Source organism: Amaranthus tricolor, chromosome 8 (genome assembly GCF_026212465.1).
Source record: "Amaranthus tricolor cultivar Red isolate AtriRed21 chromosome 8, ASM2621246v1, whole genome shotgun sequence".
NCBI classification, from domain to species: Eukaryota; Viridiplantae; Streptophyta; class Magnoliopsida; order Caryophyllales; family Amaranthaceae; genus Amaranthus; species Amaranthus tricolor.
The window spans coordinates 12,103,072-12,120,257 of NC_080054.1; the positions used below are offsets into that span (position 1 = coordinate 12,103,072).

At 32.4% G+C, this 17,186-nt stretch overlaps 1 protein-coding gene across 1 annotated transcript; it reads left to right on the plus strand.

The window, feature by feature from the left end:
• Positions 1-728: 728 nt before the first annotated feature.
• LOC130821542 (uncharacterized) lies at positions 729-2,226 on the plus strand. Its single transcript, XM_057687332.1, has 4 exons — positions 729-779; positions 894-1,425; positions 1,518-1,682; positions 2,048-2,226. The coding sequence occupies exons 1-4, from the start codon at positions 729-731 to the stop codon at positions 2,224-2,226; spliced, it is 927 nt and encodes a 308-aa protein (XP_057543315.1).
• The last annotated feature ends 14,960 nt before the right edge of the window (positions 2,227-17,186 follow it).

Here is a 17,186-nt window from a genome sequence, read left to right on the forward strand (position 1 = left end):
TTGAGATGGGTTAGAAAAGTAAAACTTCCGATGATGATGACTTTAACAAGGTGTACAAGGGGATGACATATTTGAAGCCGGAGTTCTATGATGGTCTTGGAGATCTAACAAAATTCGAAGATTGAGTCTCTAGCATGGAAAATTTATTCGACATTGCAGCTTATCCGGATAACTGGAAAGTGAAATTCGCTACCTGCTATCTCAAGGGTGAAGTGGATCTTTAGTGAAAGACAATTAAGAATGTCCGAGATCAACCAAATTTTGATTGGGGAGAGCCTACAAGTTTTGATAAGGAAGAAATTTTATTCTGATAGTGTCTGCCAACAAAAGGAGAAAGAATTTCTAGATCTTTGACAAGTTGATAATATGATAGTTCGGGAGTGTGTCACCAAATTTAATGAGCTCGCTCGATTTGCACCAAGGCAAGTTGAAACAGACGTCATGAGAAAGGAGAGGTTCGAGGAAGGCTTGATCTTTAAAACTCAAGACAAAGTGATTGGAAGAACTTCTACTTTTGATGATTATTATGATTTGGCGACACAAATTGAGAGAGTGCAAAAGAGAAGAGATGAGATGGTGGGAAATAAAAGGCGATTTGATTAACGAGGTCAGCAGTAGTAGCAACAAAACTAAACTAGTTTCAAGAGAACAAATTTTGGTGGTACTCAATACAATCAAGTTGGAGGTGAAATGAAACACAAAACTTCCCACGATTTTTTTTGTAAGAAATGCGGCAAGCAAGGGCATACAATTCAGTTGTTGCAAGCTGGAAAAAAGAAGTTTGTTATCTTTGTGGTAAACTTGGTCATATAATTAAGGATTGCCCACAAAGGAAGACTGGTAGTGGAGGGCAGACGAATCAAATGAGTAGCTCCCAGTTTCGTTCTCAATAGGGAAGCAATAAGATTGGAGGAATTGTAAACAATCGAGCTCCTTCACAAGGCAAAGGACGAGTTTTCTTGATGAATGAGGCTCTAGCTGAAGAAAATGGTGTTGTGATTACTGGCTATCTCAATGTATTTTCAATGCCTACTTTTACTTTCTTCGATACTGGTGCAACATATTCTTTTGTGTTCCGAGAATTTTCAAAGAAATTGAAATTATATTTAACCATTAGTGAGTTTGAGGTAACAATAACCCTTCCTATAGGAGAAACAATTAGGTGCAACGCGTACTTTTGTGATTGTCCTATTATTATTAGTGGTGTAGAGTTTTTCGCAGATTGTTTTGTGCTGTACCTTGGAGAATTTGACATCGTTTTGGGGATGGATTGGCCAAAGAGGTATAAGGCTGGTTTTAATTGTGCACAACAGAAAGTGACAGTTAGAAACAAAATAAAGCATAGAGTTTCTTGTACAGAAATTAAACTAAAGTCGAGCATTCAAATAATCTCAGCAGTGAAAGCAGCTAAACATCTTGAAAAGGGTAGAGAAGGATACTTGTGCTAGATATAAAGGTTTTAAAGCTAGAGTTGATGCAGATTTCTATAGTTAATGAATTTCCAAATCTTTTTCCAGATGAGCTACCTGGGATGCCTCCCGATAGAGAGTTAGATTTCTTAATCGATTTAGTATTAGGCCCTGCTCCAATATCTAAAGCCCTATATCGTATGGCTCTAGTAGAATTAAAAGAGTTAAAGGGACAATTGGAAGAATTGTTACAAAAGGGGTACATACGCCCAAGTATGTCAACATGGGGCGCTCCTGTACTTTTTGTCAAGAAGAAGGATTGAAGTATGAGTCTTTGTATTGATTATAGAGAGTTGAATAAGATCACAATCAAAAATCGTTATCCGTTGCCAAGGATAGATGATCTTTTTGATCAATTGAGGGGAGCATGTGTTTTCCTAAAAATTGACTTAAGGTCAGGATATCACTAGTTGAGGATTAAGAAATAAGACATACATAAGACAACATTCCGTACCAGATATGGTCATTATGAGTTAGTTGTGATGCCTTTCGGACTCACCAATGCCTCAGCAACTTTTATGGACCTAAGAATAGGGTGTTTAAGTCGTAACTAGATCAACTTGTGGTAGTTTTTATAGATGATATCCTAGTTTACTCTAAGACGAAGGAAGAGCATACAGTGCATTTGAGAAAAGTGTCGAGTTTATTAAGACATAATGAGCTGTATGCTAAGCTCCACAAATGTGAGTTTTGGTTGGATACAGTTTCCATTTTAGGCCATGTGGTGTCAAAAGACGGTGTTGTAGTGGATCCCTAAATAATTATTGCTGCAGTTGAGTGGGCGAGACCCCTATGGAGGTGAGAAGTTTTCTTGGTTTGGCTAGGTACTACTACAGATTTATTGCTAACTTTTCAAAAATAGCCATGTCTTTGACCAATCTTATAAAGAAAACAATAAGGTTCCAATGGACAGACGCATGTGAAACAGCTTTTCAGGAATTGAAGATGAGGTTAAGTAGTGAACCTATGTTGGCCGTGCCAACGGAGAATGAAAATTTCATGGTATATACAGAAGATTCCAAATATGGGTTAGGATGTGTTCTGATGCAAAATGACAGAGGGATTTTTTATGCATCCAGACAGTTGAAGATTCATGAGAGAAAATATCCTACACATCACTTAGAGTTAGAAGCTGTAGTGTTTGCTCTCAAAATTTGGAGGCATTATTTGTTTGGAGTGAAATTTCAGTTGTTCACTGATCATAAAAATCTCAAGCATCTATATTATCAGAAAGACTTGAATATACGCCAACGTCGGTGGATAGAATTCCTTAATGATTATGATATGTACAACCCGATCTAGTTTCTGAGATCATTGTGGCTCAACGTGAAGATGTGAACTTGGAGAAACTTTGAGAGATGTCAGTGAAGGGAGAGACAGAGGCATTCAAGGTGCATGAGGATGATGGTTTGAGATTTCAAGATCGCTTATGTGTGCCCGCAAATGATGAGTTGAAGGAGAAAATATTGAATGAGGCTCATAACTCTTGGCGTTCGGTACACCCCGGTGCAACTAAGATGTATCAAGGAATAAGAAGTATCAAGCTTTAAAGTTATCTTTTTGGTAGAATGGGATAAAGAAGGAGGTAGCTCTTTATGTGGCCAAGAGTTTGAATTGTCAAAGGGTGAATAATTTGCACCAACGACCTGCGGGATTGACACAACCTTTGGATGTTCTCGAGTGGAAGTGGGAGTCAATATCCCTGGACTTTGTGATGGGTCTTCCGACTACACAAAAGGGAATGAATGCAATATGGGTAGTGGTTGACCGCTTGACTAAATCAGCTCATTTTCTACCTATAAAGAATAGCCGACCTGTATTTCAACGAGATTATTCAAATGCAAGGAGTTTCTAAATCTATAGTGTCTAATAGGGACCTAAGATTCAAGGCACCATTTTGGAAGGGACTTTAGGAGGCTTTGGGTTCGAAATTAAAGTTTAGCACTGCATTTCGTCCGTAAACAGATGGACAAATAGAGCGTACAATACAGACGTTGGAGGACATGTTGAGGGTGTGTGCCTTGGATTTTAGGAAGAGTTGGGATGAACATTTATCCTTGGTAGAGTTTTCGTATAATAATAGCTTCTAATCTATTATTGGCATGGCACCTTATGAGGCACTGTACGGGAAGAAATGTCGTACTCCATTAACGTGGTGAGAGGTGGAGATTGATTACAGGTCCTGAACGGATTAAAAAGACTGTTGACAAAATTTGATTAAAACAAGCTAGGATGAAAGCGGCTCAGGATAGGCAAAAGAGTTATGCTGATCAGAAGAAGCGACATAATGAATATGAAGTTGGGGAGCATGTTTTATCAAAATTTCACCGGTTAGGGGTGTGAAGAGAATTGGCCAAAATGGAATGCTAAGTCTGAAATTCATAGGGCCATAAGAGGTTTTGGAACGAATAGGTGAAGTGGCTTATAAGGTTGCCTTACCTCCGGACTTTGAACGGGTTCACAACATGTTTCATGTGTCTATGTTGCGACCTATATTCATGATCCTTCTCATGTGATTCAACATGAACCTTTACAACTTCAAGATGATTTGACCTACGAGGAGAAACCGATAGAGATACTTGATAGGCACGACAAGGTCTTAAGGAATAAGACATTGCCTTTAGTGAAGGTTTTGTGGGCAAACCATACTACGTCACAGGCAACTTGGGAGTTAGAGTTTGAGATGAGAGTCCGTTATCATTACCTTTTTGAGTCTTGAGGTGAGTTTTGGGGACAAAACTCAATTTAAGGAGGAGTGAGTGTAATAACCCGTTATTTTATGGTCTTTTACTATATGTGTATGCTAGATTATAATATTTTATGCCCTGTGACCAATCGATATTTAATAATCAAAGACCAAAATTACATGTCGAATATAGCTATGACCATGTAAATAATATTAGTATGAAGCGTCATATTATAATGCCTAAACACTACAAATAAGGATTAAATTGGCGACAAGGCGTTTCGTCGCCATTTGATAGCTAAATGGTCAAAAACGACGGGATCAAAGGCAGTCGCCTTTTCGTTCGTCGCTAATCCAGAGTTGGACGCCATTTCCTCGCCTATTTCTCATGAAATATTGGCGACCACCTAGCGACAAGAGCCCAATAACCAAGCACTGTCAGACATGGCGACAAAAAGCCTCCTCGCCAATCCTCTCGCCAGTATTTGCGACCAATTAGCGACCACTTTCCCGTCGCCTCTCTGGCGACCAAAGGTTCATAGCTATTTCGTCGCCTGGTGTTGGCGACCACCACGTCGTCGCTATATTGTCGCCATATATATATATATATATATATATATATATATATATATATATATATATATATATATATATATATATATATATATATATATATATATATATATATATATATATATATATATATACATATATATATATATATATATATATATATATATATATATATATATATATATACATATATATATATATATATATATATATATATATACATATATATATATATGTATATATATATATATATATATATATATATATATATATATATATATATATACATATATATATATATATACATATATATATATATATATATATATATATATATATATATATATATATATATATATATATATACATATATATATATATATACATATATATATACATATATATATATATACATATATATATATATATATATATATATATATATATATATATATATATATATATATACATATATATGTGTACATATATATATATATATATATATATATATATATATATATATATATATTTATATAAATTATATTTATATATATTTTATATTAGGTGTAATATTAAGATAAAAATATATATAAATAAAACAAGTAAATAAAAATAAAAGAGCTGGAAATATTATATATAAAACTAAAGTTTATTTACAAAGTCACAAAAAGTACATATATTTAATCATTCATTTGGAGGAGGTAGAGGAGGGGGTTTATACAAATTGAAATGCGATTGAATGAATTTCAAAAAGAGTTCTCGTTCTCTTTGAATTTGTTCAGTCAGCCTTTGGTGAGTCTCATAGGCAGTCTTAGCATTTCCCATTCGTACCGCTTCCCATAATTGATTATTGAACTCTATTTTCCGTGCTTCTAAATCCGCAAATCTTTGTTGAATAATGGCATCATAATCAGGTTGTGCAGACTTAGAAGACGGAATATCCGTTGGCTCAGGAGGATAAATAATTTAAGAGGCGGACCCAACCCCAAATACCTCTTTGCTTTTTTTGTTTTTTTTGTTCGACCCACTTTCTACATTTTTTACAGCATCCAACCAAATTTGACTTGGGTCGCGGGTTGGATGCTCCTCCATCAAAGAACGATATTCATCCTTCAATAAAACAAATAAATCAATTATCGTTAAACAAAGTATTAATTGATACTTTAAAAGAAAACAAATAAACAAGTTTAATAGATTATTACGTTAACTTTTTGTGACTTGCTATTAGTCCATTGGGAAAAATCCCCTGTTTCAGTGTCAAAGACCCCATGTGTTCTTGTAAATATTTCATAGGCTGTGGGTCTTTGACCTTTCGATTGTTCCTGAAATATTAAAAAAAATGATTTAAAATTAAACGAAAGATAATAAAAAATTCAATAGTACTACTTAATTAATTAAATACTCACCAAATCCCGCATTTTTCTGGTGTGCGGGATTAAACCACCTACATGGGTGGCTTCAGCTTTGTCTCTTCCTCCACGTCGATTGGAGGAATTCCTAGCCGAAACGGCTTTATTATCTAGGCGTTCCCAATCAGCCTGCCATCGCACCCAGGTCTCATTATCGATGGAAGGAGGTTTGAAATCAGGCTTGCATTTCAACATCCTGTGCCATTTGAAAAGCATATCCGCATAGCGCTTTGCGGCTTTTTCCTCCCATGACCTTCGAACGAAATTTTCGAGGCGAGGGTCCTATTTGTATTGTTTCTAAATACATAAATGTTTCATCAAATTAAATACTTAAAACATAAGCTATATATATATATATATATATATATATATATATATATATATATATATATATATATATATATATATATATATATATATATATATATATATATATATATATGTATATATATATATATATGTATATATATATATATATGTATATATATATATATATATATATATATATATATATATATGTATATATATATATATATATATATGTATATATATATATATATATATGTATATATATATATATATATGTATATATATATATATATATATATATATATATATATATATATATATATATATATATATATATGTATATATATATATATATATATATATATATATATATATATATATATATATGTATATATATATATATATATATATATATATATATATGTATATATATATATATATATATGTATATATATATATATATATATATATATATATATATATGTATATATATATATATATATATATATATATATATATATATGTATATATATATATATATATATATATATATATATATATATATATATATATATATATATATATATATATATATATATAAAGTCTGTAAATAAACAACAAAATAATAATTTTACCTTAAATTTAATAAAATAAAAATCTTTGGTGGGTTTGGTCACACCCTTCCAACTACTACCTTCGACATCTTGTCTATAATTAAAGGTAGCCCTTATTTTTGATGCAATCGTATTCCCGGATATCAGATTAAATCTTACAATAATTAACACAATTAGTTTACAATGAAATTTTAATATTGAAAAAATATTAATAATAATAAGATTATAAAAATATTTACTTGTTTACAATTGGTAGCCATGGAAGATTAGGACGAGGATCGTCTCCATCGTCCTGTTCCATATTATGTATGGAATCACTTGGAGTATTTTCACTACTCCCTTGAAATCGATTAGTGTTGTCTTCATCACTATTGTTGTCGTTGCTAGTCGACAAATTATTCAAGAAAATGTCGCTAGCCCAATCATTAGGGTCGCTGCTCATTTTGCCTATAATATTCATTTCAAAACCCTAATATTATTTTCAACTAAAATCAATCTCATCTATACCATAAAATATCCCAATTGACATATTCTACAACTAATATTCGATTAAATGAACATTTCTACCTACGTAATGAATTTTATCATCCCAAACTAAACATTACTACGTATTGTATTAAAGTAATTCGAAAATTACATTTAAAAAAAAAAACATTCCAACAATATTTTATCATCTCAAGTTATACCTTCATTCGAAACTAGATAATAACATCAGATAAAAAATTAATTACTTTATAATTCCAAAGTTACATTTTAAATTAAAAGGAATCTGGAAAAATATTACGTAAAACATGCTCAAAGTATACCATAAATTGAAAATATAAATTACTCCGTAATTCGAAAAATGCATAAAAATAACATTAAATATGCTGAAGTTATACCATAATTCGAAAATATTAAAAAAAATATACAAAAAATGACGAAACAAAATAATATACTTGACATTAAAAACTAAATTACTCCATATTTCGAAAATTACATTTAAAATTAAAGAAATCTGAAAATTTTCACATTAAACATGCTCAAAATATACCATAATTCGAAATATAAAAAAAAACATACATAATTCAACATAAACATCATGAAATGACATGAAAAAACATATTGAAGATGACAATGTACTCCACAGCTCGAAATCAAGCATAAAAAAAACATTCAAACATAATTTATCATCATAATCATTAAGAACATTGAAAAAATTCAAAAAAATAAACAATAAACACTAACCTTTTAACAAGAAGATGAGTAGTAACCACGAAATGATGAGCATGAGATGAAGAGAAAAAAGAAAATTAATAGAGAATGAGATTAATGGAAGAAAAGAAAATTTAGAGCTGAAGTATAAGGAAATTGAAGAAGTATAAGGAAAATGAAGATAGAGTTGTAGGAAATGAGAACTTAGGGCCTAATATTACGGTTTTTTCATCGGGATCTGGCGACCAGGAGTCTCGTCGCTGGTTTGTCGCCTGCACCTCGGTAATGAAAATCTTTGCGTGCTGTAGTGGGCAAAAACTCGGCTGTACTATCAATTATTATTATTATTACTGTTATTATATATTATTATTATTATTATTATTATTATTATTATTATTATTATTATTATTAATATTAGTATTATTATTATCATTTTTTTTTGAGAAATAAGAAAAGTTTTATTCCATCAAGAAACAAACCAGTTACAAAAACATGGAACCAAATGATGCAAAACCATCATGAGCATCATTCTAAAAAAGAAATTGCAAAGCTTTGAGCAATTCTATATGTCTATTGTTATCATTATACAATTGGAGCATTCTATTCTTCACAATCATCTGCGTTTTGGCTGCTGCATTTTTGTGCCTATAGATTATTATTATTATTATTATTATTATTATTATTATTATTATTATTATTATTATTATTATTATTATTATTATTATTATTATTACTGTTATTAATATTATTATTGTTATTATTGTTATTATTATTATTATTATTATTATTATTATTATTATTATTATTATTATTATTATATTATTTTTATTATTATTATTATTATTATTATTATTATTATTATTATTATTATTATTATTATTATTATTATTATTATTATTATTATTATTGTTATTATTATTATTATTATTATTATTATTATTATTATTATTATTATTATTATTATTATTGTTGTTGTTGTTGTTGTTGTTGTTTTTTGTTTATTATTAGTATTGTATTATACGTGTTCATATATATATATATATATATATATATATATATATATATATATATATATTAATATTGTTGTTGTTGTTATTATTATTATTACTATAAAATATTAATAATTCGGAGGAATATAATAAAATTGTATTAAATATTACAATTTTGCCAGATGGATCAAGAAGCGGTGTTTGGGAAACATCTTCTTCAATTTCAATGCGGTCCCTGTTTTTTTCTTGGAAAGCAGCATCTTTGGATTCCTGTTCTATTTCTTTGTCAAATTTATTGTGTTTGACTTTGCAAACCGCTCTCGAATCTTTTAAATTTTGTCTTGTACTCGGATATGGAAGATAATATACTTGACATGCTTGACTTGCCAACACAAATGGATCATATAAACGATACGAGCAACCCTGATGTATGTCAACTAACTTATATTGTTTATGAATTTTTGTTTCGTGGCTATTTCCAGTAGTAGTTGGGTCAAACCAATGACATTTGAACAACGTTACTCTTTTGATAGGTATCCTCGGGTATTCAATCTCTATAATTTCAAGCAATTGCCCTTAAAAATCTTTTTCGTCACAACTGTTGTCAGCAGCTTTGACGTACACTCCACTATTGTCTGCAGATTTATTTGATGCATGAAGTACTGTATGGAATCTATATCTGTTTGTGTAACAGACATTGTAACTCCAAGCATGTTTAAGTGGTCCTTCAGCCATCTGCTTCAAAATCACTGTTAACTCGATTATCAAATTATCCTTGTCTTACCTGTCAGATAAATGAAAATAACTCTATGAATTTAATTAACGTAATGCTGACATACATAATAATTAACGTAAAAGATGAACAACATACTGCTATTCTGAATGCATTTGTAGAATTCTCTTGCACAAACGCTTCAATCCTCTGACTTGACCAATTCGTTTGATGTCTTTGAATTGAACTTTTAAACTCAGATACAAATACATCGACCTCTGGACAGTTCATTAGCACGTATCTATGTGCAATCTCGTAATCTCTTTCATCAAAAACATATGCTTTTCCTTTTCCATGAAATCTTATTGGATGACTGAAGATTGTGAATACACCAGTTACAATATTGTTGTAACTTCCATCATCATTCCTAGGAAGGTCTCTGACCCTGCATCGCACATGTGGCTCAAATAATGGGAAACAAAATGTGATGCTTCCTCGGTCAAATATGCATCGCATATCGACGCTTCAACATGAGATTTATTTTTCACATTCAGTTTCAAATGTCTAAGGTACCTGTATGGAAAAATTAGTTCACCGGTAGAATAATGAAAAAATTAATTACATATGATTTATATACCTCTCAAATGGATACATCCATCTGTATTGGACCGATCCTGTAATCCTAGCCTCATATGCCAAATGGATAGGAAGGTGTTCCATGCTATCAAAGACTGTGGGCGGAAATATATTCTCTAGTTTGCAGATGATAACCAGAATATCTGCTTCCATCTTCCTCAAATCCTCCACACATAGCTTTGTGTTTGTCAAACTTCTAAAATATAAGCTCAACTCGGTAAGAGCTTCCCAAACCTTCACCGGTAGCAATTCTCTGAATGTAATTGGAATTAAGTGTTGCATGAAAACATGACAGTCGTGACTTTTCATGCCGAACAATTGATGCTTGGCCATGTCAATACTCCTTGCCATATTGGACACATAACCATTGGGAAATCTAATACGCTTCAACCATTGAAGCAAGGCACATATCTGTTGTTCATTTAATGTATAGGAAGCTTTAGGAATAGATGTACCTGTATATAATCATAATAAAATGTTATATGAATTATTATTAATTATTAATTATTAATTGTATAAAGGTTTGAGAGTACATGGACCTATAGGATGCAATTCTGAATGTTTACCAAGTTCACGCAGATCGTGTCTACCCTTGATGTGATCCTTTGTTTTACTTGGCACACACAACAAAGTGTTGAAAATGTTATCAAAATCATTCTTCTCTATGTGCATAACCTCTTTATTATGTTCCGGTGCATCTTCTTCATTGACTCTCAAAAAACCAAACTGGTCTAATTCATCAAGCAATTCATGTCCAAGTCCGAATAACAGGCAGATCTCTTTTCTCAACAACGCCTGATCTGAAATTTGTTCTATTTCTCCTATAGGGATGACTTCTATCTAAAATCATTCTATGACAGTCAAACCAACACATCTCCTTGCTATGCGTAAGGTAGAAGGCTTGTGAATCATCCATGCAGTAAGGGAAAGTATATCGGCCCGTAGTACTCCACCCGGAGAATATCGAATAAGCTGGAATGTCATTGATCGTCCACATTAAAGCTGCTCGCAGTTGGAAATTCTCCTTTCTTGACACATCAAATGTACAAATAGCCTCCTCCCACAACATATTCAGCTCTTGTTTTAGTGGTTGAAGATATAAGTCAATGTTGTGCTTTGGATTACTCGGCCCAGGGACAATCACGGTCAAGAACATATACGGCTTCTTCATGCACATCCATGGCGGAAGATTGTATGGTGTGACAATGACAGGCCACGATGAATACTGTTGACCAGAACTTCCAAAGGGGTTAAAACCATCTGTACACCAGCCAAGCCGCACGTTTCGAGTCTCCATTGCAAAGTCTGGATGCATTTCGTTAAATGTCAACCACGCTTCAGCATCGGACGGATGTATCATCTCTCCATCTTTAGTGCGGTGCTCTGCATGCCACCTCTTATGCCTAGCTGTTGCCTCTGAAGCATACAATCTTTGTAATCTAGGGCCCAGGGAGAAATAATGAAATTGTTTCCTCAAAACCTTATCACCTTTACTGTTTCTTCTCCATCTAGAAGTTTCACAAATATAACAGCAAGTTGCATTTGCATTATTCCCCCAATAGATCATACATCCGTTAGGACAACAATCTATCTTCTCAACGGGTAATCAAATGGCAACTATTTGTTTTTTCGTTTCATAGAAGTTGTTTACCATTTTATTCTGTTCTGGTAACACTTCGTTCACAATAGCACAAATATTGCCGTAACACCTCTCAGTGAGACGATGGTCTGTCTTCAAGTTTGTAAGTCGACCAATAATAGACATCTTGGTGTGATTTTTACAACCTTCAAATAAAGGACTATTTACAGAGTTTAACATTTCAAAGAACTGTCGACACTGAGGGTTTGGATATTCATCAACGTGTACCGGTGGTTCATTATCTACTGACACTACATCATACTAGGAGGGAAGAAACTGATGGTAAGTGTCTGGAAATACACTAGCTACTGCATCATGCACCATCTGTGAGTATGGATTTGGATTGTTTGACGATTGCTCTCCCACTACCGCTACAACATCAGATGTTGTTCCTATCTCTGTGTTTTGATAATATTCCCACTCATTGTAATTTTCAACAAACCCCCTTCTCATTAGATGTTCTCTTATTTTATTTGGTTCCTTATAGCATCAATTTTTACACTTTTTACAAGAACATGTAATCTCAGAACTCATGTTATTTGTACGAGTAAAATCTAAAAACTCTTCCAACCCTCTCATAAATCTTAAACTAAACTTTTCATTTTTTCGTCGGTTGTACATCCAACTTCTTTCTTGCCTTAAATTAATTTTTAACACCTATATATAATAAAATAATATAATTATTCAACTAATTAGGAAACTAAGTTAATGATAATAAAAATATATAAAGCAATTCATGAAAATAACAATATATGATAATAATATAATTATTCTAATAACAATTATTAAAGTAAATTAATCACTAGTGGAAAAAACCTCGTTTGCTGCGGTTTTTTTGCCATTATTTGCTGCGGTTTTGGCCCCCAGCAATAGTGATAGCAGCAAATGCCCTACTTTAAATGCTGCGGTTCATAACCGCAGCAAATAAGAGCATTATTTGCTGCGGTCATGGGCAAAACCGCAGCAAATAAAGAGGGTTATTTGCTGCGGTCAGGGGCAAAACCGCAGCAAATAAGGAGGGTTATTTGCTGCGGTCAGGGGCAAAACCGCAGCAAATAAGTGATGTTGCTAGATTGGCTCTTTATTATTGATCAAAGTATGTATAGAGGCATGATTGGCTCTTTATTATATCTAACTGCTAGTAGACCCGATATTGCTTTTAGTGTTGGTTTATGTGCTAGATTTCAATCCAATCCTAAAGAATCACATCTCACTGCAGTAAAACGTATTTTAAGATATTTGAAGGGAACTGACGACTTGTCCTTATTTTATCCTAAAAGTGATGTTTATGATTTAAAAGGTTTTAGTGATGCAGATTATGCAGGTGATCTAGTTAATAGAAAAAGTACATCAGGTATGGTACAATTTCTTGGCTCATGTTTAGTTTCATGGAGTTCCAAGAAACAAAACACTGTTGCATTATCCACTGCCGAAGCTGAATACGTAGCAGCAGCAGCTTGCTGTTCCCAAATGCTATGGATAAAGCAGCAGCTAAGAGATTTTGGTATTAAGTTTGAATGTGTTCCTATTTATTGTGATAATACCAGTGCCATATGCATATCTAAAGATCCAGTGCATCATTCACGAGTAAAACACATCCACATCAGGCATCATTTTCTTAAGGATAATGTTGAAAATAAAAATATTATTTTAAAGCATGTAAACACCAACGAGCAAATAGCAGATATCATGACTAAACCTCTTCCAAGGGAACAACATGAAAAAATGAGATTGGAACTTGGCATGATCAAGCTGCATTGAAGTGAGTGACATATGTGATCCTTAAAGTAAGAATGAAAATTAAAAAGTTCGATCAACCACAAAATCTTGATTGAAAAATCGATTATCGAAAGGATCAGGTGCGCACCATTTAAAAGTATATACTGTGAATGCTCATATGATTGCTTGTTTGATTTGATCAGATTATAGTAGCATAAAATTTTCATTTATTTTTCATTTTCATAAAAAATTTCATAATATTTAATATATATATTTACCCAGTAATTTCCATTAAAATAGCGGGAGTTAAATCATCATAGTTCTTCACTAAATTCGTCTGTTTCCATTTCACTTTCTGTGTCCATATACCTAAATAAGAACAATGAAGCACCAAAATTCATTAAAGTAACCGTCACCTCATACTTATTAACGCCACTCTCTCATGGAAAATCCATCATTTCATCTTCAATTTCACTCTCAAAACCGTCTTCAACTCACTGCATTTCAGAACCGCCTTCAATTGCATTTCATCATTCCATTCTTGCTTTCTCCTTTTCTTAATTCTTCAAATCACCATGAAAACTAAGAATAAAACACCAAAAATGAAGCAACCCAAACCTTTACAAATCATCCATCCAACACCTCTCATTACCGAAACTGAGTCCTCATCAAGAAAGCAACAGGAAACCCCGGTTGCCTCTGGAGTGCATGAAACCAAAAAGAGAGAGAGAGGGACTCTACAGTAAAGAAATCATCTTCAAAAAGGGCAAAAGTTGTTGTTCAAGTTAGTGCTAAGGAGATATCCAAAGAAATGATTGTTGGTTTCGGGCTAGACAAACAATGGTATGAATCTAATTTCTTTCCTCAATTTCACGCCATTTTGCAAAATCAATTTTGGAAATCTTTAATGGCAGAACACTGTTGCAACCCAATGTACCCCAACTTGATGTGCGAGTTTATTTCAAATTTTTCTTTTGACCATGGCGTTTGTACTAGTGTTGTTAAGGGGATTAAAATTGAATTTAATAGTTTGATTTTAGGAGGGTGGTTAGGTGTCCCCTCCACTGGATTTGATATATATGTTGTTGGATCAAAAATCAATTTTTCTGGGATAAATGAGAAGGTAGTTTGGAAGTTTCTAGGGATAAAAGAGAAAAGAGGAACGGTTAGTCACAATGTGCTGTCAGCAATGCAAAAGCTGTTATACAATATAGCAAGACGATTTATTCTGCCTCGCACATCTAAAAGAAGTGAGGTTAGTTTAAGGGATGCTACGTTAATATATTGTATGGCCAATAAGTGGGGCATTATTTGCTGCGGTCAGTTGCAAAACCGCAGCAAATACCTCTCTTTTTTTTTTCTTTTTCCGTTTTATCCTTATAATAATGCAATAATAATACAATGTAATAACAATAATTAATCCAATGATAATCACAGATAATCAACATTAATCTCTTTCTAATAATAAACTCTCGCTCGTATATATAATATAATAGTATTTACGTACATATATATATATATATACATTGAAGTATAAAAAATAATCTATACTAATTACAATTTATCAAGGACAAATATTAGCAAGATACACGGCAATCTTGTCTTTTAATTCGCGCATCTCTTCACTTCTCAAAGGCGTGTTTCCCTCGGAATGTCGTTTAAAACCTATATATAATATTAAAATAAAAGATTCATATAGAAACATTAGATTTTACCAATAATATATTTAATTAAGAACGTAACAAATACTTACGGCATCTATATTTTCGACTCCAAAGTCCTTCACGGAATTTATAATATCGTCCATATACTTCAGCGCGTAGTAGCCGCAGTCAACGGAAGAAGAAGGTTGTTGAAAGCACTAAGTGAAAATAGATGTTAGTGTCAAAAACGGTTAAAAACGCATACGTAAATTCTAGAATATGACTATGATTTTCAATTCTAACAACTTCTACACAATATATAAAGCAAATAGTGTTGTGTGCCAAGTTTCGTGCAAAATAAACAAAGTTTGAGCTACTTTACGCGCGAAATTGACAAAAACGCTTAAAAACCCTTAAAATCGCAAATTAACACCTAATTTCTAGCATATGACTATTAATTTCAATTCTAACCATTTCAACACAATAATATATGTCAAATAGTGTTGTGTGCCAAGTTTCGTGCATAACAAACCATGTTTGACCTACTTTACGCGCGAAATTAACAAAAACGCTTAAAAACCCTTAAAATCGGAACTTAACTTCTAATTTCTAGCATATGACTATTATTTTCAATTCTAATCATTTCAACACAATAATATATGCCAAATAGTGTTGTGTGCCAAGTTTCGTGCATAACAAACCATGTTTGACCTACTTTACGCGTGAAATTGACAAAAACGCTTAAAAACCCTTAAAATCACAACTTAAGTTCTAATTTCTAGCATATGACTATTATTATCAATTCTAACAATTTCAACACAATAATATATGCCAAATAGTGTTGTGTGCCAATTTTCGTGCATAACAAACCATGTTTGACCTACTTTACGCGCGAAATTGACACAGCAGCAAACTAGTGACCAGACCACCTTAAACGACATGTGGAGACCAAACCTATGCATCCAGGACCTAGGATAATGTGGAAATGGAATCTTGGTACTTGGATCTAGCTATCAAGGTACTAAAACCATTCTAACAATCCCCGTGGACTCCTAGAAGCTGAGCTGAAGGAGGGCTGCTCGACAGTTTGCTAGATCAGAATTTTGTTTAAGTGTTTGTGGTTGTTTCGTGTTCTTTTCATGATCATTTGTAGATTTTGACTGTGTCATTAATCAAAGCATACGCACAACATTAATCCTTGCATAACCAAGGCCTTAATCAGCCCCGGTTTCGCATCAAAACCAAGTTTGAGTACTTTACGCGCGAAATTAAAAAAAAAACGCTTAAAAACCCATAAAATCGCAACTTAACTTCTAATTTCTAACATATGGCTATTATTTTCAATTCTAACCATTTCAACACAATAATATATGCCAAATAGTGTTGTGTGCCAAGTTTTGTGCAAAACAAACAATGTTTGAGCTACTTTACGCGCGAAATTGACAAAAACGCTTAAAAACCCTTAAAATCGCAATTTAACTTCTAATTTCTAGCATATGACTATTATTTTCAATTCTAACCATTTCAACACAATAATATATGCCAAATAGTGTTGTGTGCCAAGTTTCGTGCATAACAAACCATGTTTGAACTA

Excerpts from the sequence above, each read along its gene's own strand:
- LOC130821542 (XM_057687332.1), top strand. The coding sequence starts at position 729 with ATGCGGCAAGCAAGGGCATACAATTCAGTTGTTGCAAGCTGGAAAAAA. Across the intron at positions 780-893 it reads TTGCAAGCTGGAAAAAAGAA|GGAAGCAATAAGATTGGAGG; the intron begins GTTTGTTATCTT and ends CGTTCTCAATAG. Across the intron at positions 1,426-1,517 it reads AGCTAAACATCTTGAAAAGG|ATGAGCTACCTGGGATGCCT; the intron begins GTAGAGAAGGAT and ends ATCTTTTTCCAG.